Source organism: Diuraphis noxia, unplaced genomic scaffold (assembly GCF_037042655.1).
Source record: "Diuraphis noxia isolate RWA-SAM2 unplaced genomic scaffold, SU_Dnox_SAM2 contig0001, whole genome shotgun sequence".
In the NCBI taxonomy this organism is placed as follows: Eukaryota; Metazoa; Arthropoda; class Insecta; order Hemiptera; family Aphididae; genus Diuraphis; species Diuraphis noxia.
Window position 1 is genome coordinate 30,025,544 of NW_028301711.1, and position 25,380 is coordinate 30,050,923.

A 25,380-nucleotide genomic window follows, 5' to 3' on the forward strand; every position below is an offset into this window, starting at 1 on the left:
TGTTGGTGCCTGGTTGTTGAGGGCACAGCATTCAATCGACATTAGTATTTGGGTTTTTGATCTCGGAGTGTGTATAGTCGTTGTGTGGTTAGCGCTGTTGAAGCACATGTACGGATCACGCCAAGTTTTTTCTTAAATTGTATAATAATTATTATAACTACGGATCACGGCATTGCTCAACCCATAACCATACCTAGGTAGGCGGTGCATCACTATTATTTACTAATATGTATTAGATTTATTACTTAATTAGTTTATATTATTTGTATCAGAGATCTAGCAACGTTTTGTAATTAGTCCCATTATTATGTAAAAATTTAATTAAATTGGCTCTATGCTCTATGCGTCAGTAAGAGTATAGCACAGTCAAAGCATGCGCCAGGTGACATGGTCAAGTTAGCCACAGCCGTTGTGTACATTAATGATGCAGCTGGATATCTTCATCCCTGTAGAGCACTATTGGACTCAGGATCACAAGTTAGTTTTATAACTGATGCCTGTGCCCAATTTCTTGGATTGTCTAAAACAAAATGTTTTATACCAATAGTTGGTATCAACTCAATGAAGTCAGATGCACAGAGATTGCAACCTGTTGTTATGTACTCTCGGTTTGAAAATTACAACGTTTCATTAGACCTTCATCTACTTCCTTCAATCGCAAATGATATGCCATCTCAATTAATACGTTTAGATCAGTCGAAGATTCCAGATATTGTTAATGAACAATTGGCAGATCCAAGCTATGATACACCAGGCATGATAGATATATTACTTGGTGCAGAAATGTTTTATACACTTTTCAGTGGAGAAAAAGTTGACATTACAAATAATTTAGTGTTTCACAAAACCACACTTGGGTGGGTTCTTACTGGAAGGGTATTAAATAGAGAAGTTATACTACAGTATAGACCTTCTGCTTGCGTTTGTGCTAACGATTCAACCATAAATTCAGCGCTTTCACTATTTATCAGTAATTCAAGTGTTCGTAAAGATGAAGAAGATGGAGCTGAACAGCATTTTAAGAAGACACACAGAGATGATTCAGGACGATTAGTTGTTAGCCTTCCGTTAAATACTAAAATTAGTTCGCTTGGTAAATCTAAACACATGGCGCAACAACGATTCTTCAATTTGGAAAAACGGTTATGTAAAGACAGGGAACTATGCGGAGCCTACCATAAGTTATGTCAGAGTACATAGACATGAACCACATAGAACTGGTAACTAATGTTGATTCGAATAGTCAAACATGTTATTTGCCTCACCATGCTGTCACCAAGGAAGACAGCATCACTACAAAATTAAGAGTTGTTTTTGATGGATCAGCTCCAGCAAGTTCCGGGCTATCCCTTAATGATGTCATGTTAAAAGGACCTATAGAGCAATCTTCCTTGTTTTCAATATTATTAAAATTTAAAGTACATAAGATAGCATTAACTGCAGACGTTGAAAAAATGTATCGTCAAATACTAGTAACTCCAAAGGACTGTCAATTACAACGAATTTGGCATCGTCCAAATCATTCTGAACTGTTAAGGGAATATAACCTTCGCACAATCACGTACGGTACAAAATCAGCTCCTTATTTAGCTACTCGTTGCTTGGTGGAGGTAGCTTCGTCAGCTCCAAGTGAAACTGCTCGAAGAGCTATTTTATTTTATATTTATTGTCTGCCGACATAGGCCAAATTTATTATTGAATTTATATTTATTGTCAGTCGACTTAGGCCAAATTTATTATTGAATTTTTATATTGTTTTGTTAGCCAACTTGGGCAAATTCTATTATTTATTGTACCAATTATTATTTTTTGTATTGCCATCCAGGCAGATCATTTTATTATACCTTATTGTTATTTCTTTTAATAATTAAAAAGCATACAGTCCACTTATTATTATTTATAAAACGACAAGGTTGTTCATCAACATTTTGGTCACCTTATGCGTTTACAGATACTTAGGTTTTAATTTAATAAGTTATTTTAATAAATAAGTAATGAGTTATTCTATTTTATAATTTTTGTTTTAAAAATTTCATTGTGTAATGTGTTTAATATAAAACACAATAATAAACGTAAAATTTTAGAGTCCTCTTTAGTAATATTTCGAAATTATTACAAAATAACTAAAATTGTTATTCTTTGTTTAAATATCTAGTCTTATCCAAATTTAAACTTAAAATAACTATAAAAATACGTTGATATATTTTTTATTTATTTTTTTTTTTTTTTGTTTCAGAAGAAAATTCTTATGCGTAACGATGTATTTAATTTACAAGCTTTACAGAGAACAAAAAAAATGTTATATCAATATTTATAGAAAAAAAATCCAAACATATTGTGAAAATTATACCACGAAACGAAAATACTAATACAAAAATAAATTTATTTAAAATTCAAGTGTCTTTAGTCTATGATTATATTTTAGTTCTGAATTACAACAAAGTAAGAAAATTGATTTTTTCAAAAATCGGTTTTGCGTATAATTCCTTTTTCCGATTTTTATTTTTTATTTTTCACCATTATTAAGTTATGGAATTGTAGAGTGCCAATTCTTTTGATTCGCTATCCTAATAAAAAAAGTTATTGCAGTTGAAAATTGGTGTATTTTTTCTCCTTTATAACAGTCATGACTTCATGAGTCTTGACTAGGGCTGTTCGATTGTTTCGATTAATCGATTGTAGCATCGATTAATTGATTAATCGATTATTATTTTTAAAAGTATTCAACACCGATTAATCGCATTATCGATTAATCGATATACATCGTACATTTTTAACATATTAGTATACTGCCATGGTTATTGATTATAATAACGAAACGATCGTTGCGCTGCCGCGTTTAATACAAGCGCTGTGAGTTTTACTATTTAGTTTTAATCTTTAAAATTTTAAATACATTTTCTATAATAATAGCATTAGTAATAACACTAATAACTACAAATTAGAGCTCTTTCATCAAAATTGTTAACCTATCTGCACAAGAATACAAGATTCCAGTTCAGTTTTTGGCACCACTTTAGATCTTAAAATTTATCTCACTACAGAGTACAGATCCTTAGTTATGTCATATTCTTAGCTCCCAATTTAAATTCCTGTGAGCCTGCGGCCTGTCCCTGCCTATATGTGGTTGTTATTAAATACACGGAGGCCCTTAGGGCCTGGTCAAGTGACCCGTTTGCACTGCCCTTGTACAGCACACACAGTGTCAAAATACTCAAAATGTTATCTATCGACCATTATCATTCTAATCATCAAACAGAATACCCTTTATACTTCTTAGTTCTTAGTATTTCAAAAGTGTATTAAATATTAATCTAACCATAAATTATTGAATTTTTCTGAAGTGAGTAAAACAACAACCTTAAACCTTCTGGGCACCTGGCAGGAAATATAATTGAGCTATACTGCCTATACTATACTTAAACCAGTTAAACCGTTAATCTATTAATCGATTGTTTTAATAGATTAATCGATCAAATTAATCGATTAATCAATAGGTCCTAGACTATTTCAACAATCGAGCACTCTTTGATGAAAATCTTCGATTAATCGAAAATTTCGATTATTTAATACTTTTGACAATTGGTTATATTTTATGACAATCGAACTGCCCTAGTCCTAGCCCTAGTCTTGACACTTCCTACCTAAAAAAAAACCTCATAATATGTAGGTACATCATTGTACAATGTGTATCATTTGTATAAAATCAGTACAATCATTACTCCACTAAGAATCTAAAAATATTAATACAATTATAAATGCAAACGTAATCGATGTAGTTAATCATTATTGAAATTTAAAATGTCGTAATATTAAGTTTACTGCAAAATTCAAAATTAGATAAGTACTACCTATAGTGGTTTATACCTATCTATTTGCTATATACCTAAATAAACATAAAATATCACCTCTTAAACGTTTAAACGTGAATAGAAAATGCGAATCATAACTTAACGTGATGTCAAATACTTATTAGTTATTATATTATACATTTATACATGCTAGATAATTTAAAGCTTAAATATTTATTTGACGATATTTTACCTTATACATTATTAATAGAATAACATGAAATCGTTATACAAATTATATCATATTGTACATAACATAACTTAAATTAAAAGTATTTGCAAACAAATGATTATTTTTTTTTCACTGTATACCTAAGTAGGTAAATCAATTAGTTAGGTAAGTACTTATACTTGCTGTGTAGGTAGGTATATTGAATTCAAAATAAGATTACACACATTATCTTTTTTATTGTTTTATTAGATTCTATAAAGTGTATAAATATATAGACATATGTATATAAGTATATTAATTCAAATACTCTGATACCAAAAATTATGCTATTTTACAACACTCAACTACAGACGCAAGTATATAGTAGGTATTGCTAATATTATCGTTCAATGTTTATAATAATATTATTATACCTCACACAATTATTATTACAAGATAATGATAGTATTTATTCACGACATATTATTAAAAAATTTCAGTTTGATTATTTGATCATTGATGTGTATAATTCGAGCTTCAATATAATTTAATGGACTTTTGGCAACATATAGATGCCCACATAAAACTTTCGAACATAAAAAACACACACACATAAAAAAACATTTGATGTATAAAAGCGAGAACAACTTAATCGAAATTTTAAAACCATTTAACAGCTTATAACAGTATTATAATATGATTGCAATCTACAAGATTATATTATTATAGCATTTTACAAAAATATGGTATATCATCTATACCTGGCTACACGAATTTATTGGATACTAAAATTATGGAGGTAGGTACCTATATATTATTAAATATAAAGCACTAAGTGCCTACTAGAAAAGTGTAATGAGTGAGTATTGTAATATTATGAAACTGAAAATAAAATCTTAAACAAAATCATAAATAGATTATATAGGTATGATATTTATAAGTATGTGTGTAGGTATGTGTGTTACCTATATTATTATATAAAATATAAAGACGGGAGATCATATTATTATTTTACTGCGAATCGATGTCTTGATAGTTGACTATGTGGAATGAATCCATCCGTCCCGAAAATGCCGAGAAAATTTTCGTCTGGCTCGAAACACTCCGTTTGAATACTGAAAACAGATACGTTTAAAAATATATTTCATACCATACTATTACCTACGTAGCCTTTTGTAGCCACGTAGGTATCCATCACATTAATTGACAGTGCGCAGATTAAAAATAATCGGTACTGAGTCTATAAATTACAATAGTATCAATAATACTATACCCAATAAGTATAGTATGTTAGTCATTAGTAATTATAGTAATTAGTTAGTACCTACCTAATTACCCAGATCGTGACGTTTTATAATACAGTGAATTGTAGTTGCACGATTATGGGATTTCCTTTTATTGATTTCCTTCGGCTGTTTGTATTTACAAAGAAAACCAAGGACATTTCAGGGATCGCTTCAGATGGCGGGGGTATATACAATATAATTACCTCTATCTGTATAACCAAATAAGTAATAACCAATGTACCTAACTACCTACTGGCTACTTATATTTAAATGTTTGTCTATCTCATACCGCTCGATACAAAAAATTAACATGCGACAATTCTCGTGGTGTGCAAGAATTCAAAGTTCACATTTCTGAGAAATAATGTAAAATGGCTGCCCTTCAACATTGGTATTCGACGAGAAAACTTAAAAAAAAAAACTAAAGACTATGGCATTTTCAACGGCTGACAATCGAGATATTTTTAATGCTAGAACAATGCACAAAGCTTTCAAAATGTTAAGTCTGTTATAAATATACATATTGATCTCAAGCACTTACAGTTAAATCTCGACGACCGAGCATAAAAATTAAATTGATATAGTTTTTCGTCTAAAACCTTCTAATGGAAAGGATTCATTTTCTTAGAAATGTCCACACGCAAGTGGGAATTAGGTACTATACCACCAGAAATGTATGGGTAATGTTGTGTAAAGTACAAGCGCAGACAGTAAATAGTGGTGAAACACCCTAACCCACTTCCTAAATCTAACCTAAATTGTTTATTCTAATTGAACTGAATTTGAAAATGTATGACATTAACAAGGTAGGTAGGTGTATGTAGTCTAAAATCACATAAGCTCCTTAGATCTCCTATTATCTCTAAAGCATTGTAGGTACCTACAGTTCAATCTCTGCTACTTACCTAGTTGTGAGATGGATTACTGAGATGATTGTAAAAAAACTAATGTGCCGAGATTTGAATTGATTTGGATATAATTATTTATTTATTATTTTCTGGCGTTGGGAAAGTGGCGTCCCCATCGCCCAGTACCCTTCATTGGGCGCTGCAATAGCCCCACTCTGGTCTTAAGTGATTGGAGTGGTCTGGTCTTCCAGGTTGGAGGTTGAGTTCTGGATTACAAACCCAGCCTCGTAAAAAAACTTATGTTCAGTATCCAAACAAAAAGCCTCAGAATAGTGAAGATAAAGAAAACAAAAATGGAAACTGGAAATCGGAAATATCTTTCAGTACGTTCCATACGTTTGCACATTATACAGCACTGGAGCGGCACATACAGTGACACAAGAAATAGGGAGATTTAAAATTAAAATCGTGGCAATCCAAGAAATTAGATGGCAAGTAACGGGATCCTTAGACATTAATAATCATACCATTTTCTATGAGTATTGTGATGATCGACAATAAATTAGTACGGGTTTCATAATTCATAAGTCAGTAGTACCAAACGTAATGGAATTTAAGATATTCAACCTCACAAATATCACTATTAACAATTAAAGCATACTGGTTTAACCTCACAATCATTAGTGTTCATGCCCCTACTGAGGAAAAGACCCAAGAAGAAAAAGACGACTTCTATGATAAATTAACGAACGTAGTAGATGGATTGTCTAATAACAGAATATTAGTGGTTATATTAGGAGACCTAAATGCAAAGTAGGAAAATAATTAATATTTAAACCAACCATTGGCCACCCCATAGCTTGCATGAAGTAACTTACAATAATGGCCTCAACCTAATCGACTTTGCAACGAGCTAAGTTTAGTGATCAAGAGCACAATGTTTCCCCATAGAAAGAACCATAAGGGAACATGGAAGTCAAGTCACTAGATGGGAATCACACAAATCAAATTGACCATGTACTAGTTTATTGACAGGTTCAAAAACAGTATTACGAATGTCAAAACGTTGCGAGGAGCGAACTGTGATTCTGACCACTATTTGGTTAAGGTAAAAATAAAAGCAAGACTGAAGAGGAGGGTGGCAACAAGACTAAAGCTTATTGACAGATATGATATAACTAAGTTCACAGATGAAATTTGTCGTAAACGTTTTAAAAGTGAAATACACAAACGCAGGCGGGAATTAGATATAGATATCATAGGCTCAATAAATAATATGTGGAAGAGGGTACAGAACACAATAAAAGAAACATCAACTGAAGTCCTGGGCAAACCAAAAAACACTAAAAAACCTTGGTTCAACGAGAAGTGTGAGAAAGCCCTAAATCAAAGGAAAAAATTTAGAAACTTGTACCTTAATGACCCTTCCCACGAAGAAAACAAAACGAAGTATAATGAAAGCAGAAAAGAAGCAAGTCGAATCTTTAAAAATGAAAAAGAGCCTATACGAAAAACATTTTGGAAGAATTAGGAAAATATCACAATGAACATAACACGCAACAATTATACAAAAAAATTAATACACTAAAGGGAGGTTACAAAAAAAAATGAAAAGTTCCTAGTAAAGGAAGATGGAACACTAATTACTGCCCGATCAGACATTGTAGAGAGATGGAAAACGTATTTCGAACATCTTCTGAACTGAAACGACCTCGAAGAAACCTTTACTTGGACAAGGATAGAACCCAACCTAAACGAATGTACAACACCATCAAAACAAGAAGTTTAACTACAAATAAGGCGATTGAAGAACTATAAATCACCTGATGAGAACAATATACAAGGTGAAATTCAAGGACTGATTGGCTGGACCAAGATTCATTAACACATATACATAGGTTACTAACTCACATTTGGGAGAAGTACTACCGGAAGGTTGGAATGTTGCAGTCGTATGCCTAATCCATAAAAAAGGTGACCCACAAATATGTAATAATTACAGAAGAATAACCTTATTGAATGTGGTCTACAAGATATTATCCTACTGCATTTTAGATAGGGTTAAACCCATTGCAAAAGAGATGCTGGGAGATTATCAAGGTGGTTTTAGACCCAACAGATCAAATCTTTACCCTAAGAAAATTCATAGAAAAATCAAGGAAATTCAATAAAAGCATATGTATACTATTTGTGGATTTCAAAAAATCGTACGATTCTGTCCACCGACATGGCCTTATAAATATATTAAAAGAGTTTAATTTCCCAAATAAACTAATAAAATTAATTGAGGACACTCTGCAAAATACAGAAATCAAAATAAAGGTAGCATCGGAATTGTCAAAGCCAGCAACGGTAAGGACAGGCCTAAGACAAGGAGATGCACTATCACCAATATTGTTCAACCTTATATTAGAAAAAGTAATCAGAGAAAAAAATTGTAAAAATGGAATAGTATTGGGAATTCGAACATAAATATCTTGGCTTATGCAGACGATATAGCAATATTAGAAGATACTGAAGAAACGGTTAAACAAGTATGCAGAAAACTCATCATGATAGCTAGTAAGGTCGGACTGGAGATAAACGACGAAAAAACAGAGTACATGATATTAAGTCGCCAGGACAGAGAATATCAACAAGGAAAATCTATGAATGTAGAAGGGAATGTATTCAAAAGAGTCAGACATTTCAAGTACTTGGGGCACTTGCTAACAAAGATAATGACCTGAAGATGGAAGTCAGTGCTAGGATACAAAAAGGCAACAAAAGTTTTTTTGATCTTGGAAAAGTACTGAGCTCAGGAACATTATCGACAAACCTGAAGATACAAATGAACATGACACTGATACGACCCATAGTACTGTATGCCGCGGAAACATGGCCACTTAGGAAAGCAGAAGAAACCAGAATAAAAGTATTTGAAAGGTGAATCCTACGGAAAATCTGCGGCCCATGCTTCGACACAAACACAGGTGAATGGCGTAAACGTCATAATAAAGAACTCGGGGAGCTGTTCCAGAGACCAAACATCTCGAATGAAATCAAGAAAAGGAGATTAACCTGGGCATGGCGGAGAGTAGGATCCATAGTCAGAACTACAATCGAAGAGAACCCGGTCGGTAAGAGACCCTTAGGAAGACCATGCTTACGTTGGAAAGACTTTGTAAAAAGAGACGCGGAAAGCATTTATGTTTGGCGGTATGGTTTCAATGGCCGTAAACAAAAACAAAAAAAATATGTATTATTTATTTATATAGGCTATTCTATTAAACAAGGTAATAATTAAATTATGAGGAAGTACTGTTAATTTAAGAAAACACAATCAATATTTATAACAAAGAAAAGCATAATACGACCTTAAATTCAAAAATAACAGCCGGTTCCTTTTATTTTATATTTATTGGATTACCTACTTCATTATTTAAGAGCATAGTATACGCCATATAGTGTAAGAGATGACTATACTTATACTCTATAAGATAATGAATGGGAAGGAAAAATTTATAGAGTAAGTCTTATAAGAACAGAAGATATTAAGTGGCAATCGGTATCTTGCCAACATGAGGAGAGTTGGTATCATACTTAATAAAAACGAATAGTCATTAGTCGTGCCGTGGATGATTACAATTAAGAATATAGACTAGGAATCCATTTTGGACTTTTCCAAATCCTTCCACACTTTAAATCAGCAAAAACTAAAAAGAATTTTAAGTTATAATCCATTTACTGATTAAGTTGACAAAAACAATAAAGAAAAGAAGATTTAAATAAATGCATTTTGCTTATGCCGCCATATTGCCACAGTCACAAACTACGTACTAATGCATCAATAAAATATAAAATCAATAGCATAATGCCAAAGATATGGTTCTCTTACAGGCTAATTATTGGGGTAAGCTCATATGAGTCGGTCATTGAAAGAATTTTAAGAGCACCACACAAAGTACTCATTAGAAAAATTTCTAACAAATTAATAATTGTAAAAATATAATTAAGTACTAAAGTTACTTACAAGCTGCATTCTTCTAGAATTTCCATGTTGCTTTAATGATCAAGTTTGATTAGATGTAATATGAGTACTATGTCTCATGAAAAATAACCAACAGATGTCACCAGAATATAATTATATACAAAATTGTTGTATAATATTTTACAGAGTTTAAATTTGATATGTACAGGGTGATTATTTTATCGTTGAACACTCATTATTTCAAAAAGTATTGACATTTTTCAAAAAAAATTTTTTCAGTGACAGTAATGATCCAATTACTTGTTTATAATATGATATATTATATTTATTATATATAAATAATAATTTAAAATTACCAATTTATAATATGACATCATAACAATCAGTTATTGTAGCTACTAGCGAGTATGTACTTGAAGTAATACTACAATAATATCACTTTATGCCATGGGATTAGGCGATAGCGATTTTTATTACTTTCAACTTCTGGTCTTTATATTTGATAAGTATTATTATGACCTGTGCCGCAATCGCCTTCAGTGGGCGAACTGCAAGACACCCTTACAATTGGGTATAATAGAATACATTTGGGGGCTATCCTTAGTTTACTGTGCAGTGTACTAGGTGACTTGATTTGTAAAGGGTTTTACGCCGAGGCATACAAATCCTGATTTCTGCGGTATCTACTGACTAGGTATAGCATATTTACACACAAACATCTACCCAAACCACAAAACTTTGAGCAGCTATATCTCACCAACGGATAAACAAAAAATTAAAATTTGAACGTGAAAATTCATAAAAAAAATATAGCCTTATTAGTTTATAAATTTGTTAGTATGGGTTCCCATTTGAAAATAAAAAGTTGATAGTGGTTTACCTGATAAATATAAGGGTGAAAATATTAAAACTTATCAAAAATGTAGAAAAGTATGAAACTAAAATTTATAAAAAAAAAATTTGGAAAAATGACAATACTTTTAGAAATAATGAGTGTTCAACGATAAAAGAATCTCCCTGTATATATATATATATATATATATATATATGTATATATTTATATGTTGTTGTCTAACATCATAAATCCTATTTTTAAGACAAATGTTGACATCTCAAAAATAGTCATAAAGTGAAATGTGTTTAAACAATTAATCAACAAAATCTGTAGTGTTATTTAATGTTACTAGCTATATATTGTCTTATTATCCATAAAATATTGAAAAATTTATGAAGTGATTAAAAATTTTACCTACATATTGTATTAAGAGTTAAAATAATTGTATATTTTGTTTTACTTGTATCTTGTGTTGAGTAAATAATATGTTAGCGATTTCTATCAAAATTTAATATTAATAAGACATGATGTTAAAACATCATATGGCTTTTTTCCCAGGTTAAATATTTCAACTCTAATGTATTGGTAAAATTTTAATTATATTGTAAATAAAATATAAACCAATACTTATTTTATCTATGACACATTATTATAATACTTAAACTTTTAAGTTTAAAGGTATTGATTGTGGATTAAACAAGATTGTAAGAATGCAAAACATAAATATATTATATTTTATATGTTATACAGTAATTAATATATATAGCATATTATAATAAGCATTTTATTTATATATACAAAACTGTCAATTTGCTATTTATTAATTCATTTATTTATGTTAAAACAAAAATTGCATGCTCCAAAAATAAAACTTAATAATTGTGTATAAACTAAATAAAATCCTTTAAAAATATGTATCTATACAAATATTGGGTTTAGGCTACTTAAATTTAACGTAAAGATATTTTGTATTGGGAATATAATACATGTACATAATATTTTATTAAAAGTCATTGAAATGTAATTTTTTAGGCAAAATTAGGCAATGAAAGACATTATAAGTGTAATCAAAAACAACAAAATTGTTTTTTAGCGTTGGATTAAATAAATAAAATAGTAGTATGATAAACTAAAAATGTATTCACCCAATACATTTTGGAAAATTATTTTTCTTGAATGTAAGTTTGAATATAAAAAGGAAGAAAATTAATTAAATTTAAGAGGATGTCAGCACACTTGTTGATTTTATATTTCTTGGGCCAAGTGCAGCATAGACAAAACTCATGCATCATTTTTTTTTTCTTTTGTAATAATCTTAGAGTAAAATCACAAAATCGATAGAAAACAGTAATTAAAACAGCAATTCAGCTAACATTTTTTTTTTTTTTTTGTCAAATAATAAAATACAAAATCAATGTCATACCCTCAAAATATTATCCTCTATTATTGTTGTAAAAGGTGATTTTAGTCTAAAATTACTTAGAAATCTTAAAAATAAATTTCAGATTAAAGTGTTTTACCTATGTAGTGCATGAGTACGAGAGAGAAAACGAAGATTGCGCAGACATTCTCTTAAAGGATCAAAAAATAATAGTAGTTTATTGTGAATCAAAATTTGTGCAAGACACTTCTTCATTCAGTTTTTTAAGTTTGTATATAATGCTTAATAAGAGTTTTTTTTTCTTAACATGTTTTATTTTAAGTATTAAAAAAACTGAATTAGTACATAATATTAATCAAAGTAGTATATTATGTATATATTACAAACAAAGTATTGTGTTAATATTATAAATGATTATAAGGTCATAAGCATATCACAATAACTAGTTAATCAGATGATCATAATTTATTTTAAAAGAAAATCCAAATTGTATCACATTAATAAGGTAATATAAAATATAAATTAATTTTAGAAGCTTAAATACAATAATAAAATGTTCCACTAACCAAAAGCTAGTTTCATGCAAGTTGTCATATCAAATTAAATAACTAAATAATAACATGAAACATATTCAATGCACATGCGCAAATTAAATGTTAAACAGCTGTTAATTATAAAAATAAAATGTTTTTATTTAAAAATTTCATAAAAGTATTACAATGACTTAATTTTTTTTTTTTTACACACCTCCAGAAACGATTTTTTCTAGTTTATAGGTTGAAAAACCTGCACAATCCTTAGCAATGTAAATGCCATATTGAGTGAGATCCTGAACAGCTGGTTTGACCACGCGCATATTGTGCATCACATTACTGGTGTCAACGGCATAATAACCTATTAATAATATATATTAATGATATAAATCACAAAATTTAAGGTATATTATAAAGGTTATCATAGAGGTGACAGTCATTTACTAAAATATATTAATTTTAGATTCTGGACGAAGTGATGAATGTATTGATTTTACAATGATGTGTGTTTTTTTTTTGTGTCTGTGTACAGCATAACTAGTCGAATGATGCTTCAATTTCAAACTTTGGGAGTGGTTTCCGATGTAAAAGTGAATATCCTTGGTGCGTTATAGAGGTCAAAAGTTAACATATTCAAACAGTTTTCAAAAGAATCAAGAAAAACAACAAAAAAAATGACAGAAAAACGGGAATTTTTACGCAAAACCAGTTTTCGACCAATTCGATTTTTTTTATATGGTTGTAATTCAAAAACTAATCACTGTAAATATTCACCAAATGTTTATGTTAGTGTTATCTATATACAGTTTAATTTTCAAAATGTTTTGACTTTTTTTGAGATATTTATTTGAGACATTTGACCACTAAAATGTTCGATTTTTATGAGAATTTTTTTTGAAGTGTCGATAAAATTTTTTTGGCCCTATCAAAATACTTGAAAATTTAATACAAAGTTTCTCATAAGTTATTCTTATAGTGATTAAAAAATTATAAGAATACATAGGCACAATTTTTTTTATAAGCGTTTATAGTTCAAATTTTTACGAAATCTGTCGAAAACGCGAAAATTGGCAAGTAATTTTGAAGTTTAAAAATCATAAAATTTTTTGTGTTTATAACTAAGGATTAAAAATATAACACTAAATTTTCCATTAATTTTCCTTCAAGTAGCTATAGAGAAAACTCGAAGCATCATTATAGGAAAAATGTTTTGAGTGTTTAAGTTTTAATTTTTAGAACAATTTTACGATTTTAGACAAATTTTAAGTGCGTTTGAATTTTAAATTTTTACGAAACTGCGTAACGATAACGATTTATCATCAAACAATTTTAAATATTTGTGATTATTCAAAAAGTATAAGTCGTAGATACTTGAAAATTTTACCAGTTATTTAGATTGGCATTTTTTTTACATGATTTAATTTTCAAAATATTTTGACTTTTTTCGAGATATTTATAGACAACTGAAATTTTTTTTTGAAATGTCGATAAAATTTGTTTGGCCCAATCAAAATACTTGAAAATTTAATACAAAGTTTCTCATAAGTTATTCTTATAGTGATTAAAAAATTATAAGAATACATAGTCACAATTTTTTTTACTAGTATTTGAAGTTCAAATATTGACAAAAATTCGTCAAAACCATGAATATTTGCAAATTATTTTGAAGTTGAAAAATCATAAAAATTTTTGTGTTCATGACTAAGGATTAAAAATACAACACTAAGTTTTCCATAAGTTTTTCTTCTAGTAGCTATAGAGAAAACTCAAAGCACCATTATAGAAAAAATGTTTTGAGTGTTTGAGTTTTAATTTTTTATGAAATCAGGTATATGTATATCTATGATAGTATAAGGTATTATGAATTATGATAACTAAATGCAATGTATTTGGTAAAATTGATTAACCATGCCTTATGCAAAATGCGTCCTAATTGAAAAATAAAATATTTGTTTCAAAATAGAATATATGACAATATTTAAATATAATATATCCTAGACTGATAAATCATCTCTGTTCATATCTGTATGATAAAAGAGCCAATTAGGCGTTAATGGCCAAAAAGGATACCTCTAACAATCTTTAATTTTACCTTATGCAATTTAATTTGTAAATATCAATCTGGCTTAATGATTTAATTTAACCATAATCATCATAATTTTTGAGAATGTTTAATCTAATTTATTATTAATTCATTACGAGTATTATTGTAGTTACTGTATAATTTTTAAAAGAGATTGAAACCCATTTATTATACTAAAAGAAAAAAATGAAAAACCATTATTAGATCCATCTTTTAATTTATAGAATATTTATATACTATAATTTTTAAACTTAGTATCAGGAATCATTATTCAAATAAGTATTGAGTAATTTCAAAAAAATAAGAATAATCATATAATACATATGCCTAAGATAGTGCCTATTATTGAATACTGTGACCTTACGTATGTCGCAAATACATTTTTACATTAAGATCTGACATTACCAACTGTCAATTAACTTGTTAAGTCTTATTACAAAAAATATAACTTCCACCAAAACACTAATAAAACCCAGTTTTTTTTTCTCAAAATAAAAATTATTTCTAATTCTAAATGCTTTTTAACCATTTTTAGTTCTTTTTAATTACTAATATTTTAATTCAACATACTAGAATGTTAAAAATGTGCAAATTTTTTTAAATAAATATGTAACCTAATAGATTTAACACTAAACCTGAAGTTACCAAAAACATATATATTGATTATGACACTTAAAATAATTTAATTAATTTGTATTTTATAAAATACTTACCACTTGACATTTTAAATAATAAATCGTACAGGGATTTTGGTGGCAATACTGCACTGCGATTGAGTGGCATAATGAAACAACGCTTTCCATCAATATCTACAATACCAGTGACATTCTGAAATCAAGTAAATTAATAATAAATTAATAAATATTCAAATATTTCAAAATTTTAATTATTATTATTATTACCACACTAAAATCATGAATGAAACGAGCAGAGTAAGCAAGTGGTAAAATGGGGAGAATTTTTTCATAACTCTCTTCTCTAAGATCGAGCTCAAAATCTTCTTTAAATTCAGAAATAACATCTTCAGGATTCATCATTTGGTTGTTCATTTTCTCCATGTTCAAAGCAAAATTCTATAATATAACAATAATATTCAATAAAATATTATATTTACATAACTAATTGAATTATAAATTGAACACGAGTATTCATATATAGAATTATGACGTTGACACAAATAAAAGATTATACAAAGGTAAAGTATGTAAGCTATAAAAACATTTAACAAAATGTTATTTGTGAAGTAAGGACTTTAAAGCAGTAAGACTTAGGTCTAATTATCAAACATTTCAATTTACCTCAAGTTTCTTGAATTCCATATCATTTTTTAATTGGTTCATTTCATAATCATTGTTTATATCTTGAATAGGAAGAGATAGCTTATCATTCAAAGAAATAGTGCCAGTCCCATAGAAAGCATCATTCTATTCCAAAAATTAATAAAATTAAAATAGTATACTTATTAATGCAATCATATACAATCACTAAATTACCTAATTAATTCTTAGCAAATATACATTTTAAAAATGGTGGTCAAGTAGGTGTCACTTTTCTGTACTACATGTGTCCAGTAGGTCACTGTAATAGATGTATTCAATTTGAATTCAATGATACAAAATCATTGTGAAACAAAAAATGGTTCTGAGCTTAGAAAGATCTTTCAGCCTATATTTTATGATATTATAGCTATTAAAGTAATCTGTCTAATTCTAACTTCAAAAGCTTGTACAACAACATTGCAATTTGTATCTCTGTATTTTTATATTTTTTAATTGTTATATGAACAAGTAATGAGGAACCTACGAAACACATTGAAAATGAATCGCACATTACTGATAAGGTATATATATATATATTTTTTTTTAATCAAATAAAACAACACTGAAGCAGCGCCATTTTATTTACATGTTAGACATTTTAAGATAGATTAAAATTTTAAAGTCATATAAATTTGAAAGAATATACATCAAACTATTAAGTATTAATACATTTTAAGGTATAATTTCATTCACTTATAGATTTAAACTTTATCATAAAAGTAGTGTTCTAAAAATATAGTTTTTTTTAATTTTTTGTAGTACACCATTATTCTTTTAAGAGGATGTGATACCTGCATGTGTTTTATCCGTCTTACAAGTGCGTAACATACCAAATTTTACGCTAAGCAGAACAAATGTACCTTTGTTAGTTTAAAATTTAGAGTGAATTGACATCTTATAAAAATTAAAAACAACATTATTATCGAGGGGTTTTTATAGGTGTTTTATTACATTCACAATAAGAATAAGCAACTCAGCCAATCAAGACTTGTCATGTACGCACGTCGCACATCCACACCACAAAACGGGTACCATAGTGCAAGCGTTGGTGTCAGCCACCAAGAATCACTATGGCCGCAACAACAGTGACATCAATTGATAACTGTTGCCAATGACTGTTAGCCAATCATAGAATATAAAGTGATCACTTGGGTGGTCAAACAGTGATTAGCGGCTCAGACTATGTGCGTGAATGCAATGTATTATTAATGTGAACAGAGTATACAGTATAATAATTAATCTTTATATTTAAACATTTTAAATGGTAAATAGAAAGATACATAATAATTAAAATACCTTTTATTTTAAAATTATACCAAGTACATTAACATTAATTATCAATGATAAGAATGAAAAAACGAACTTAGGCATTGATAAATGTTTAGATAAGTAACTTCAATTTAACAAGAAATCAGAAAATTAACAAAAAGTACATTAATGATAAAAAGTATTAACAAGATAGGACCAATGACTAATGATCTAATAAATAGAAATATTAACAAACATAAATTATGATAATTGTACTTTTGTATGAAATTGAATTGTTTAAAATAATACTTCTGTATAGCTTTTATGTCCCATTGTAAGCATAATACCTACCAATTATTTCAACAAAAACTTTAATGTAAAAAAATGTAATAGAAAATTGTAAATAATTCTTACACACCTAACCCACTCAAAAATCAATATGTAAACATATTATAATTTAGGTTGTTTGTTACCTATTGCCTAGATGCAAACAACTGTTGTACAGCTGTGTAAGCATTACAAATTACACAGTGAATTATTGAACTTTTTTTCTCTTACATATTTTATTTTTATAATAAAATGGATATTATTCACAATCATATATCATTATAATAATTTTAAGATTGTAAGATTTAATTTATTCGTTCATAAATTGAAGTAATACATATCATTAAATGTATATACTATATATATAGATACTATATGGGGGGACAGTGGCGGTTCGAAGGGAGTATATTTGAATCATGTGATTCACACAAATATTAATGGGTGGGTGGGTGGGTCTTATGGTTGGAAAAGGTAGACTGGACCATTTTTGCAGGTTGGTAATTTAAATATTAAATTATAAATAATAAATAATATATAGCCGTAATGTGTACTCAGCAGATAATGTACCTACTAATAAGTAATAACTAATACCTTTAATTAAAAATTAAAAATGAAAAATTGGTTTGTGGAAGTAGATTAAATAGGTATACCAAAATTTTTGCCAACTCGACATTTAATATTGTTTATGTAGTCAATTGTTTTATATTTATAAGTACCTAATATAAATGTTACTTTTAAACAAAAAATATTCATACAAAACAATTTATTACATTAGAACAGCGGTTCTCAAACTTGTTTTTTTCACGTACCACTTAAGTATATTATCAATCAGTCGCGTACCACTGATGATTAAAAATATTGAAAATTTCAACGATTATATACCTATACGATATCTTATTTATTAACGTATGTTTCGTGAAATCTAACCTTTATTATCTGAATATTAAAAAAACACACGACTTTGTATAATCATCACTATTCGCTACGCTAAGAATCCAATATTTGTTTTTAATTTTCCATCCTATCACCGTGCGGCCTTTCGCGTACCACAGTTAGAGAACCGCTGCACTAGAACAATTAACTTAAAAATAAAGCCATATAAATCATACATCAGATTATTTTTTTATTAATTTGTAAGTGACCATATTAACTACTAGCTGATACTCATTCACTTCTTGCCCGTTAAAAATACTAATTCTATGATTCAAAATGTGTGTTTAATTTGTTGTTTAATACCTGGCTAGCCATGTTCAAAACTTCCCGCGATGGATTCCCGTGGATTTACCCTATCTTAATCTCCATTAAAGATTTTCAACACAAAATACAGGAATAAAACTATATTCAATCACAATATTTTCTCTCATTTTTAGCATTTTAAAGGTGAAACAATTTTTAAAGTTGGTACCTCATAACAAATTACTAATTTCATATCCGAACTACCAATCAATCTTTTTTGGGGAGGCATAACTGCATAGAAATGGCGTTTTTGTGACAAAATATCAATAAAAACTTTTAATGCCTTATACGCACGTGCATTGGGAACAAATTCAGGAATAATAATTTCTTTCGCACTAATTATTATTATTATTAAAACTAATAGTAACCATCTATAAACAAAAATTTCCATCGTAAATCTCAAAATGTCTGTTTGAGCACCTCTTGGGCTTATCATTTTTAACCTAGCCTATCTTCTGTCCATAGGTCTAATGTATCACGGTATCCAATTTCAGAACGTTTTAGAATCCATAAAGGACTAACAGACAGAAATCTATTTTTTAATAGATAATGTAGATTATTAACAGATCGAATATTATTATACTAAAATAACTATAAAAGTAATAACTAATAAGTAAAAAGAAGAAAAAAATCTGAAAACAGCGCAAAAAGTTTGGACCATCAAAACTGATTCGAACTCGGTAGAGTAAAGTATTTGAGTAAAAGTATTCAAATACTTTTTTAAGTATTGAATAACTTTTTAAGTACTTTTAGCATAAAGTATTTTGAATGGTATTTTAAAATTATTTTTTTATTGAATACTTTGATTTTTTTCAATTAGTTAATTTTTATTTGAAATACTTGGTTGGAAAAATATTATTGCTAAATTAATTTAATGACTTGTGTAACGTGTAGTTGAGTAGTTCATAAATGCGAAGAATGTGTAAAATGTGTCTGTTAAAAGTGTGATTTTACATTTTTAGAGTTAAATCCAGTGAAGTAATTACATAAATAAAAATTAATTATTTACTTAAAGTTTTAATATGAGTAATTCTAGCCATAATACTGAATTTTAAAACATATTTCTAAAATTTAATAAATATTTATTTAATAAAATAAAAATTAATATAAACCTACTATGTATCTACCATGTTAATTAGAAACCTACTTTAAAAACTAAAAGTACTTGAAAAGTATTATTTACAGGTATGGAACACTCAGTTCATTAATCCACTGAAGTACCACTGCATCATAAAATGTTCGATATGCGAGAATAATTTTATGTTTTATCAAATAGCAAATTCATACATTTTTAATAAATTTTTAAGTTCCGACTTAACTTTCTAAAAATCATATATAAGATAAAGCCTATAGCCTTCCTCAATAAATGAACAGTTCAACAAAAAAATAATTTTTAAATTCAAACTAGTAGTTCCTGAGATAAGCGCATTCAAACTTTTTTAATTCTTCAGCTTTATAATATTAGTATAGATTATCATTTTTACTTAACTGATAATTTTTTTTCTGAATGTACTATATCAGATATCTGATAAATCAACACTCAAGATTATAATATTACAAATAGAATTATTAGGATTAAAATATTTAAGTTATACACAAGGTTATAAAGGACTTCCAACATTTGTATAATAAGTAAGCAGTAGCTGCTCATGGTATGGTACACAGAAGCACATAAACCATCAAAAAAAAAATATTTAAGAATCATTAGTTTCCTATCATAATATCAAATTGAATATTATGAACAGTTTGTAATAAAAAAATATATACAATAATAAAAAAGTTTTTGCAGATTTTAGAGTGTCTAAAAATAATTAAATAATTCGCACAGCACAAATTGTTTGTGCTCCAATTGGCCGTGTAAATATTAGCTACATGCCTTGACATGTCGCTCGTCGGTTTTTTTTTTAAATTAAAAATTAATTTTTAGTAATTTGGATGTATAATATATTATATACAAATGGGGAATAATAATATACTAAAAAAAATGTATAATATTATAATTTATTGTATTCAAGGTATTACCTCGTCATTAAAAGCGTTTCCAATAGCTCTATAAATATGTTCCCCATAGAGCATCATAAATGTAATTACTAATGACATCAGCAACACATAAATTAATGCCCACATAGAATAAACACGATCATTAATGACTCTGAGCACCAAAAATTTTGATCTGACAGGGCGGTTATGTGCACCATTTCCTGATTCCAGGTCTTTTTCCTGAAAAAAAAAAAACCAAAATTATTTTAATGCCTAATTTAAAAACCTTAAGACATTATAAATAATAATAAAAAAATATGTTAGCGAGAGAACCCATTAATTACAAAATGTGTTAGCAATTGTTTAAAATTCGTTGAAAGAGAAATAACAATTTTTTTTTAAATTTGAACACTTCAATTGGAATTTGAACTCCATCTAATGATTCAAATATGTTAATATCCAGTGGCATAGCAGGATTACAAAATTGTGATAAGAAGGAGAGGGGCATAAACACCTAAAAAATAATCTGGCTACTTCACTATTAATATATCTTTAGAAACAAAAATTAGTTATTTTTTCCAATAAAAATAAAAATATTATTTATTTTTAATAATATTACCACAGATTATATAAAATTATATAAAATTATATAATATTTATTATATTTATTATATTTATATAACCTGTGATATTACTTTAATTTACTTTTGTTACCTAGCAATTCAAAATTTTTCAAAAAACGTCAAAACAACACTAATATAAATTGAAATTATATAATTAGGTAGGTACTATTAATTTTATAATCACATTTTGTGTATTTTTAATTACCTAATATTAACTATTATCACTATTTAGTATTTATGAATAATTTTCATAATCATAATAAATAAGACATTTTTAATGAATATGGTAATGCAATAGTACATAAAAAAAAATTAGCTATAGATAACAAAAATAGTTTTTAGGGAAAAAACAAACATTTAACGTCAATTTAAAAATGTATTACAAAATACCATACTAAAATATAAGAGAGTTACTATACAAAATAAGTACTTAGAGAAAATATTAAAATTTATGAGCAGAAAAAACTAAAAAAAAGGACTAATTGTCTTCAAAGTAAATACTTATACAATATTATACTACGACTCAACTGCTATATAAATATTTTAAAGTAGTTGATAGACTCTTTTTTTGTTTTGATTTGAATTGAAGAATTGAAGAATTATTAAAAAAAAAATAGAGTAAAAAGTCAAATACCTAAATATTTTGTCAATTAGTTTCTGTTACCTAACATAAAGCTGTTATTACACTGGTACGTCATTGGCTGTTAGACAAACACAATCATTTGATGTTTGCCGACATTTTGTCGATTGGAACTACTTTTTAATATAAATTGAATAACATATAAATTTCTAAAAAATATTCTGTACATAAAATGTGAGCAATATAATGTAAGTCCGAGTGTAAGTCTTACCCTGTTCTAAATAGATATTTGGTGTAATACAGGGTGTTTATAACAAACTATGATTTTGTTTCATATTCTAATTAATATTTGTACAAAGATATTTAATGAAATAATTCACAAATAATAAAAGGCAGTGGTTTTCAAACTTTTTAAAAACATAACACGTTTTGTTTTTCACAAAATTTTCATATTCCCTAAGTCTCACTAACATATTAAATTGTTAGATTTTCTACACATATAATAAGGAATCTATTTATATAAATTATCTCTTATGACCAGCTTTATACAATAATAGTAAATAACACAGTCCATCTTCTAGTTATCATCTCATGTTTACTTGGACTCACACACAATTATACTTGTTCAAAGTTAAGCACTACATGATTTAATATTTCAATCACTTCCAAATTTAAAAATATCTTATAGTTCCAAACAACACGAATAGAAAACAACTGATACAAGGAACACATAAAAAAAGTAATTATTAAAAAAATTTAATTTAAGAAATATATTATGTATTACCTACTAGGTATCAACCAAATAATATTATAAATAAAAAATCAATATAGTAAGTTGGATATTTTATATTTTTGAATGTTATCCATTCAATCAGTTATTATAAATTGTATAAAAAGAATCAGTGTTAAACCTCATTAATTTTAATTAAGAAATTAATAAGATATTATTAAAACATTATTTAACCAAAATGTAAGTGGTAGCTAGATAGGTACCTACTTAATTAAAAATTAAAATACAAGTAGTAATAACTGAATATATTTTGTTTTATAAATAACCGTGATATTTTCAACAACATAAAAATAAATATTTAATTTAAAGTCAAAAAATAAATAGGTAATATAATAGAAAACATAATTGAATATTCTTTGACCTTCACTTAGAACTTGTTATTAATAAAATAATACCCATATGAAACATAACTAGTGTTGTTACCTATTTTATGTAGGTATCATTGTAATAGCAGAATATAATAAATTATGAGGTTTAGGAAATGGGTAAAAAAGTAAAAAAATAAATATAATTTAATGTTACGAGAATTGTAAATTGTAATAGAAATATTTTATGATAAACTAATAGGTATCAATTCAAGATTTTTATTAATAAGCACTAGTATTGTCCACAAATAATAATAAGAAATTAAAGCCCACATATTTTAATTAATACCATATAAAAATCTATCAAGCATTTTATAATAAGAGTTAGGGAGTATCCCCAATGTATATAATATATATATATATATGCTGGTACCTAATATGATAAATACAACACTATTACAAGATAAGACAATTTTAAAATATTGAGAAATATACAGCATTATATTAATGTTGAAATGTTGATGGAAGAGTCAAAGCTTTATCATAGAACAAAGTCTGTTACTCGCAAGTAATACATTTGGTTTCACAACATAATAGAAAACAAAAGATTCATTGTGAAAAGCCAGAAAACAATGAACTCTCTAATGAAAGTATTATACGATGGTAATAAATTACTACTTGTTAGGTGTGTAATAGTTTGGGCTTCAGCCCAAAAACACTGCATTGATAGCATGTACATATTATTATAAAATAAACATAAAAATTCACAACCAAGCACGTTATCGTTTACATTAAGATAGGAATTGGATGACATTGAAACTAAACAACAATAATTTATGCATAATAATATATAACAAGAATGTTATTGTAAATGTCACACAAAGACACGGACGATGACTAAACGAAAATTAAATAACTCAAAACTTTGATGACGTATTCAATAATGTTTTTAAACAATTTAAACGATAACCAATATAAATATTGTATAAATATTGTCCACGCATCATAATCGTCCAGTTCACATTGGTTCGGAACACGAATAAATTTCGTGGAAATAAAACTATTTTTCTAATTATAGAAATGCCCCGACAACAATAACGACGATAATTAGTAATTATTACAATCGAAACTCGATAGCTCATTATACAACTTTACAAAGTAGACTAACGCTATCGAGTCACTTGGCTATGTATCATACGTTGACTTGTAAGTTGGAAACCACGATTCTGTTGTTGTTGTTGTTGTTGCAGTTAATAATCGCACGAACGAGACAATATTATGTTTGTCCTCGAACGAAAGATATCGTGAATCGTGATGATATGTTATAATTAGAATAAAAACAACAATAATAGGTAGTAATAACAGACATAATAGCCATCGACATAATATTATTACCAATAATACAACGTTTTGCATTATATTATTATATCAACGATTAAAGTTTACAACACGCCCGGCAGTGTAGTCAGCGAAACGAAAGAAAAACGACGCATAACAGGCAGGTAGGCGTAAAAAAACAAATTGCAAAAACCCGGAAGAGACGGGAAAACCATTGAAAATAATATTGCGAGTTGAGTCTCGGTTCCATAGGACGGGTGCGGAAAGGTGGAACGACGCGAAAAAACCCCATAACGCTAATCTGTCACGGGTTACCTGTACAGATGGGTCGATCTCGATGTTGGTGACCAGCGGCACGTTGTCCGATTTCTTCTCGGCCGTCGGCATAGTGATGACGGTCATGTTGGCAGACGATTTATTACCTTCCGTGAATAATTAACGATATAATAAAATAATAATGATTTTGTGTTTGACTGGAAGTGCGATGGACTGTGGCGCGAGACAGAGAGACACTGACGAACTGCGCAGCGGGACGTGGGTCGTGGACGACTGAATGAGCGACGACGATCGACGATAAAGGTTAAACACCGTCTGACGGCGACGACGCTGCGCCGCTGCACTCGATTGTCGCTAGTCGCTGCAGTGTTCCTCCAATGTTCTGTGCGTGTGTGTGTGTGTGTGCGCGCATATGTTTGT

The 25,380-nt window shown here is 28.3% G+C and overlaps 3 protein-coding genes and 1 long non-coding RNA gene across 4 annotated transcripts; 3 read left to right on the forward strand and 1 right to left on the reverse strand.

The window, feature by feature from the left end:
• Positions 1-387: 387 nt before the first annotated feature.
• LOC107163891 (uncharacterized) lies at positions 388-1,200 on the forward strand. Its single transcript, XM_015511506.1, has one exon. The coding sequence runs from the start codon at positions 388-390 to the stop codon at positions 1,198-1,200; it is 813 nt and encodes a 270-aa protein (XP_015366992.1).
• A 2-nt stretch (positions 1,201-1,202) lies between these two features.
• LOC149060535 (uncharacterized) lies at positions 1,203-1,682 on the forward strand. Its single transcript, XM_089229480.1, has one exon. It carries the CDS (start codon positions 1,203-1,205, stop codon positions 1,680-1,682), a length of 480 nt encoding a protein of 159 aa, XP_089085606.1.
• A 2,566-nt stretch (positions 1,683-4,248) lies between these two features.
• Positions 4,249-25,298, reverse strand: LOC107163905 (uncharacterized). The gene is made up of 7 exons (XM_015511535.2): positions 25,000-25,298; positions 21,091-21,288; positions 16,237-16,362; positions 15,841-16,011; positions 15,652-15,766; positions 13,070-13,216; positions 4,249-5,117 (listed from the first exon to the last, which is right to left on the reverse strand). Exons 1-7 carry the CDS (start codon positions 25,084-25,086, stop codon positions 5,014-5,016), a joined length of 948 nt encoding a protein of 315 aa, XP_015367021.1. The 5' UTR covers positions 25,087-25,298; the 3' UTR covers positions 4,249-5,013.
• LOC149060536 (uncharacterized) lies at positions 16,632-18,240 on the forward strand. The gene is made up of 2 exons (XR_016189813.1): positions 16,632-16,778; positions 17,197-18,240. It is a non-coding gene; the product is annotated as an uncharacterized LOC149060536 (long non-coding RNA).
• Positions 25,299-25,380: the final 82 nt, after the last annotated feature.

Excerpts from the sequence above, each read along its gene's own strand:
- LOC107163891 (XM_015511506.1), top strand. The coding sequence starts at position 388 with ATGGTCAAGTTAGCCACAGCCGTTGTGTACATTAATGATGCAGCTGGA.
- LOC149060535 (XM_089229480.1), top strand. The coding sequence starts at position 1,203 with ATGAACCACATAGAACTGGTAACTAATGTTGATTCGAATAGTCAAACA.
- LOC107163905 (XM_015511535.2), bottom strand. The coding sequence starts at position 25,086 with ATGACCGTCATCACTATGCCGACGGCCGAGAAGAAATCGGACAACGTG. Across the intron at positions 16,012-16,236 it reads TGGAATTCAAGAAACTTGAG|AATTTTGCTTTGAACATGGA; the intron begins GTAAATTGAAAT and ends GTTATATTATAG. Across the intron at positions 13,217-15,651 it reads ATTATTTAAAATGTCAAGTG|GTTATTATGCCGTTGACACC; the intron begins GTAAGTATTTTA and ends TATTATTAATAG.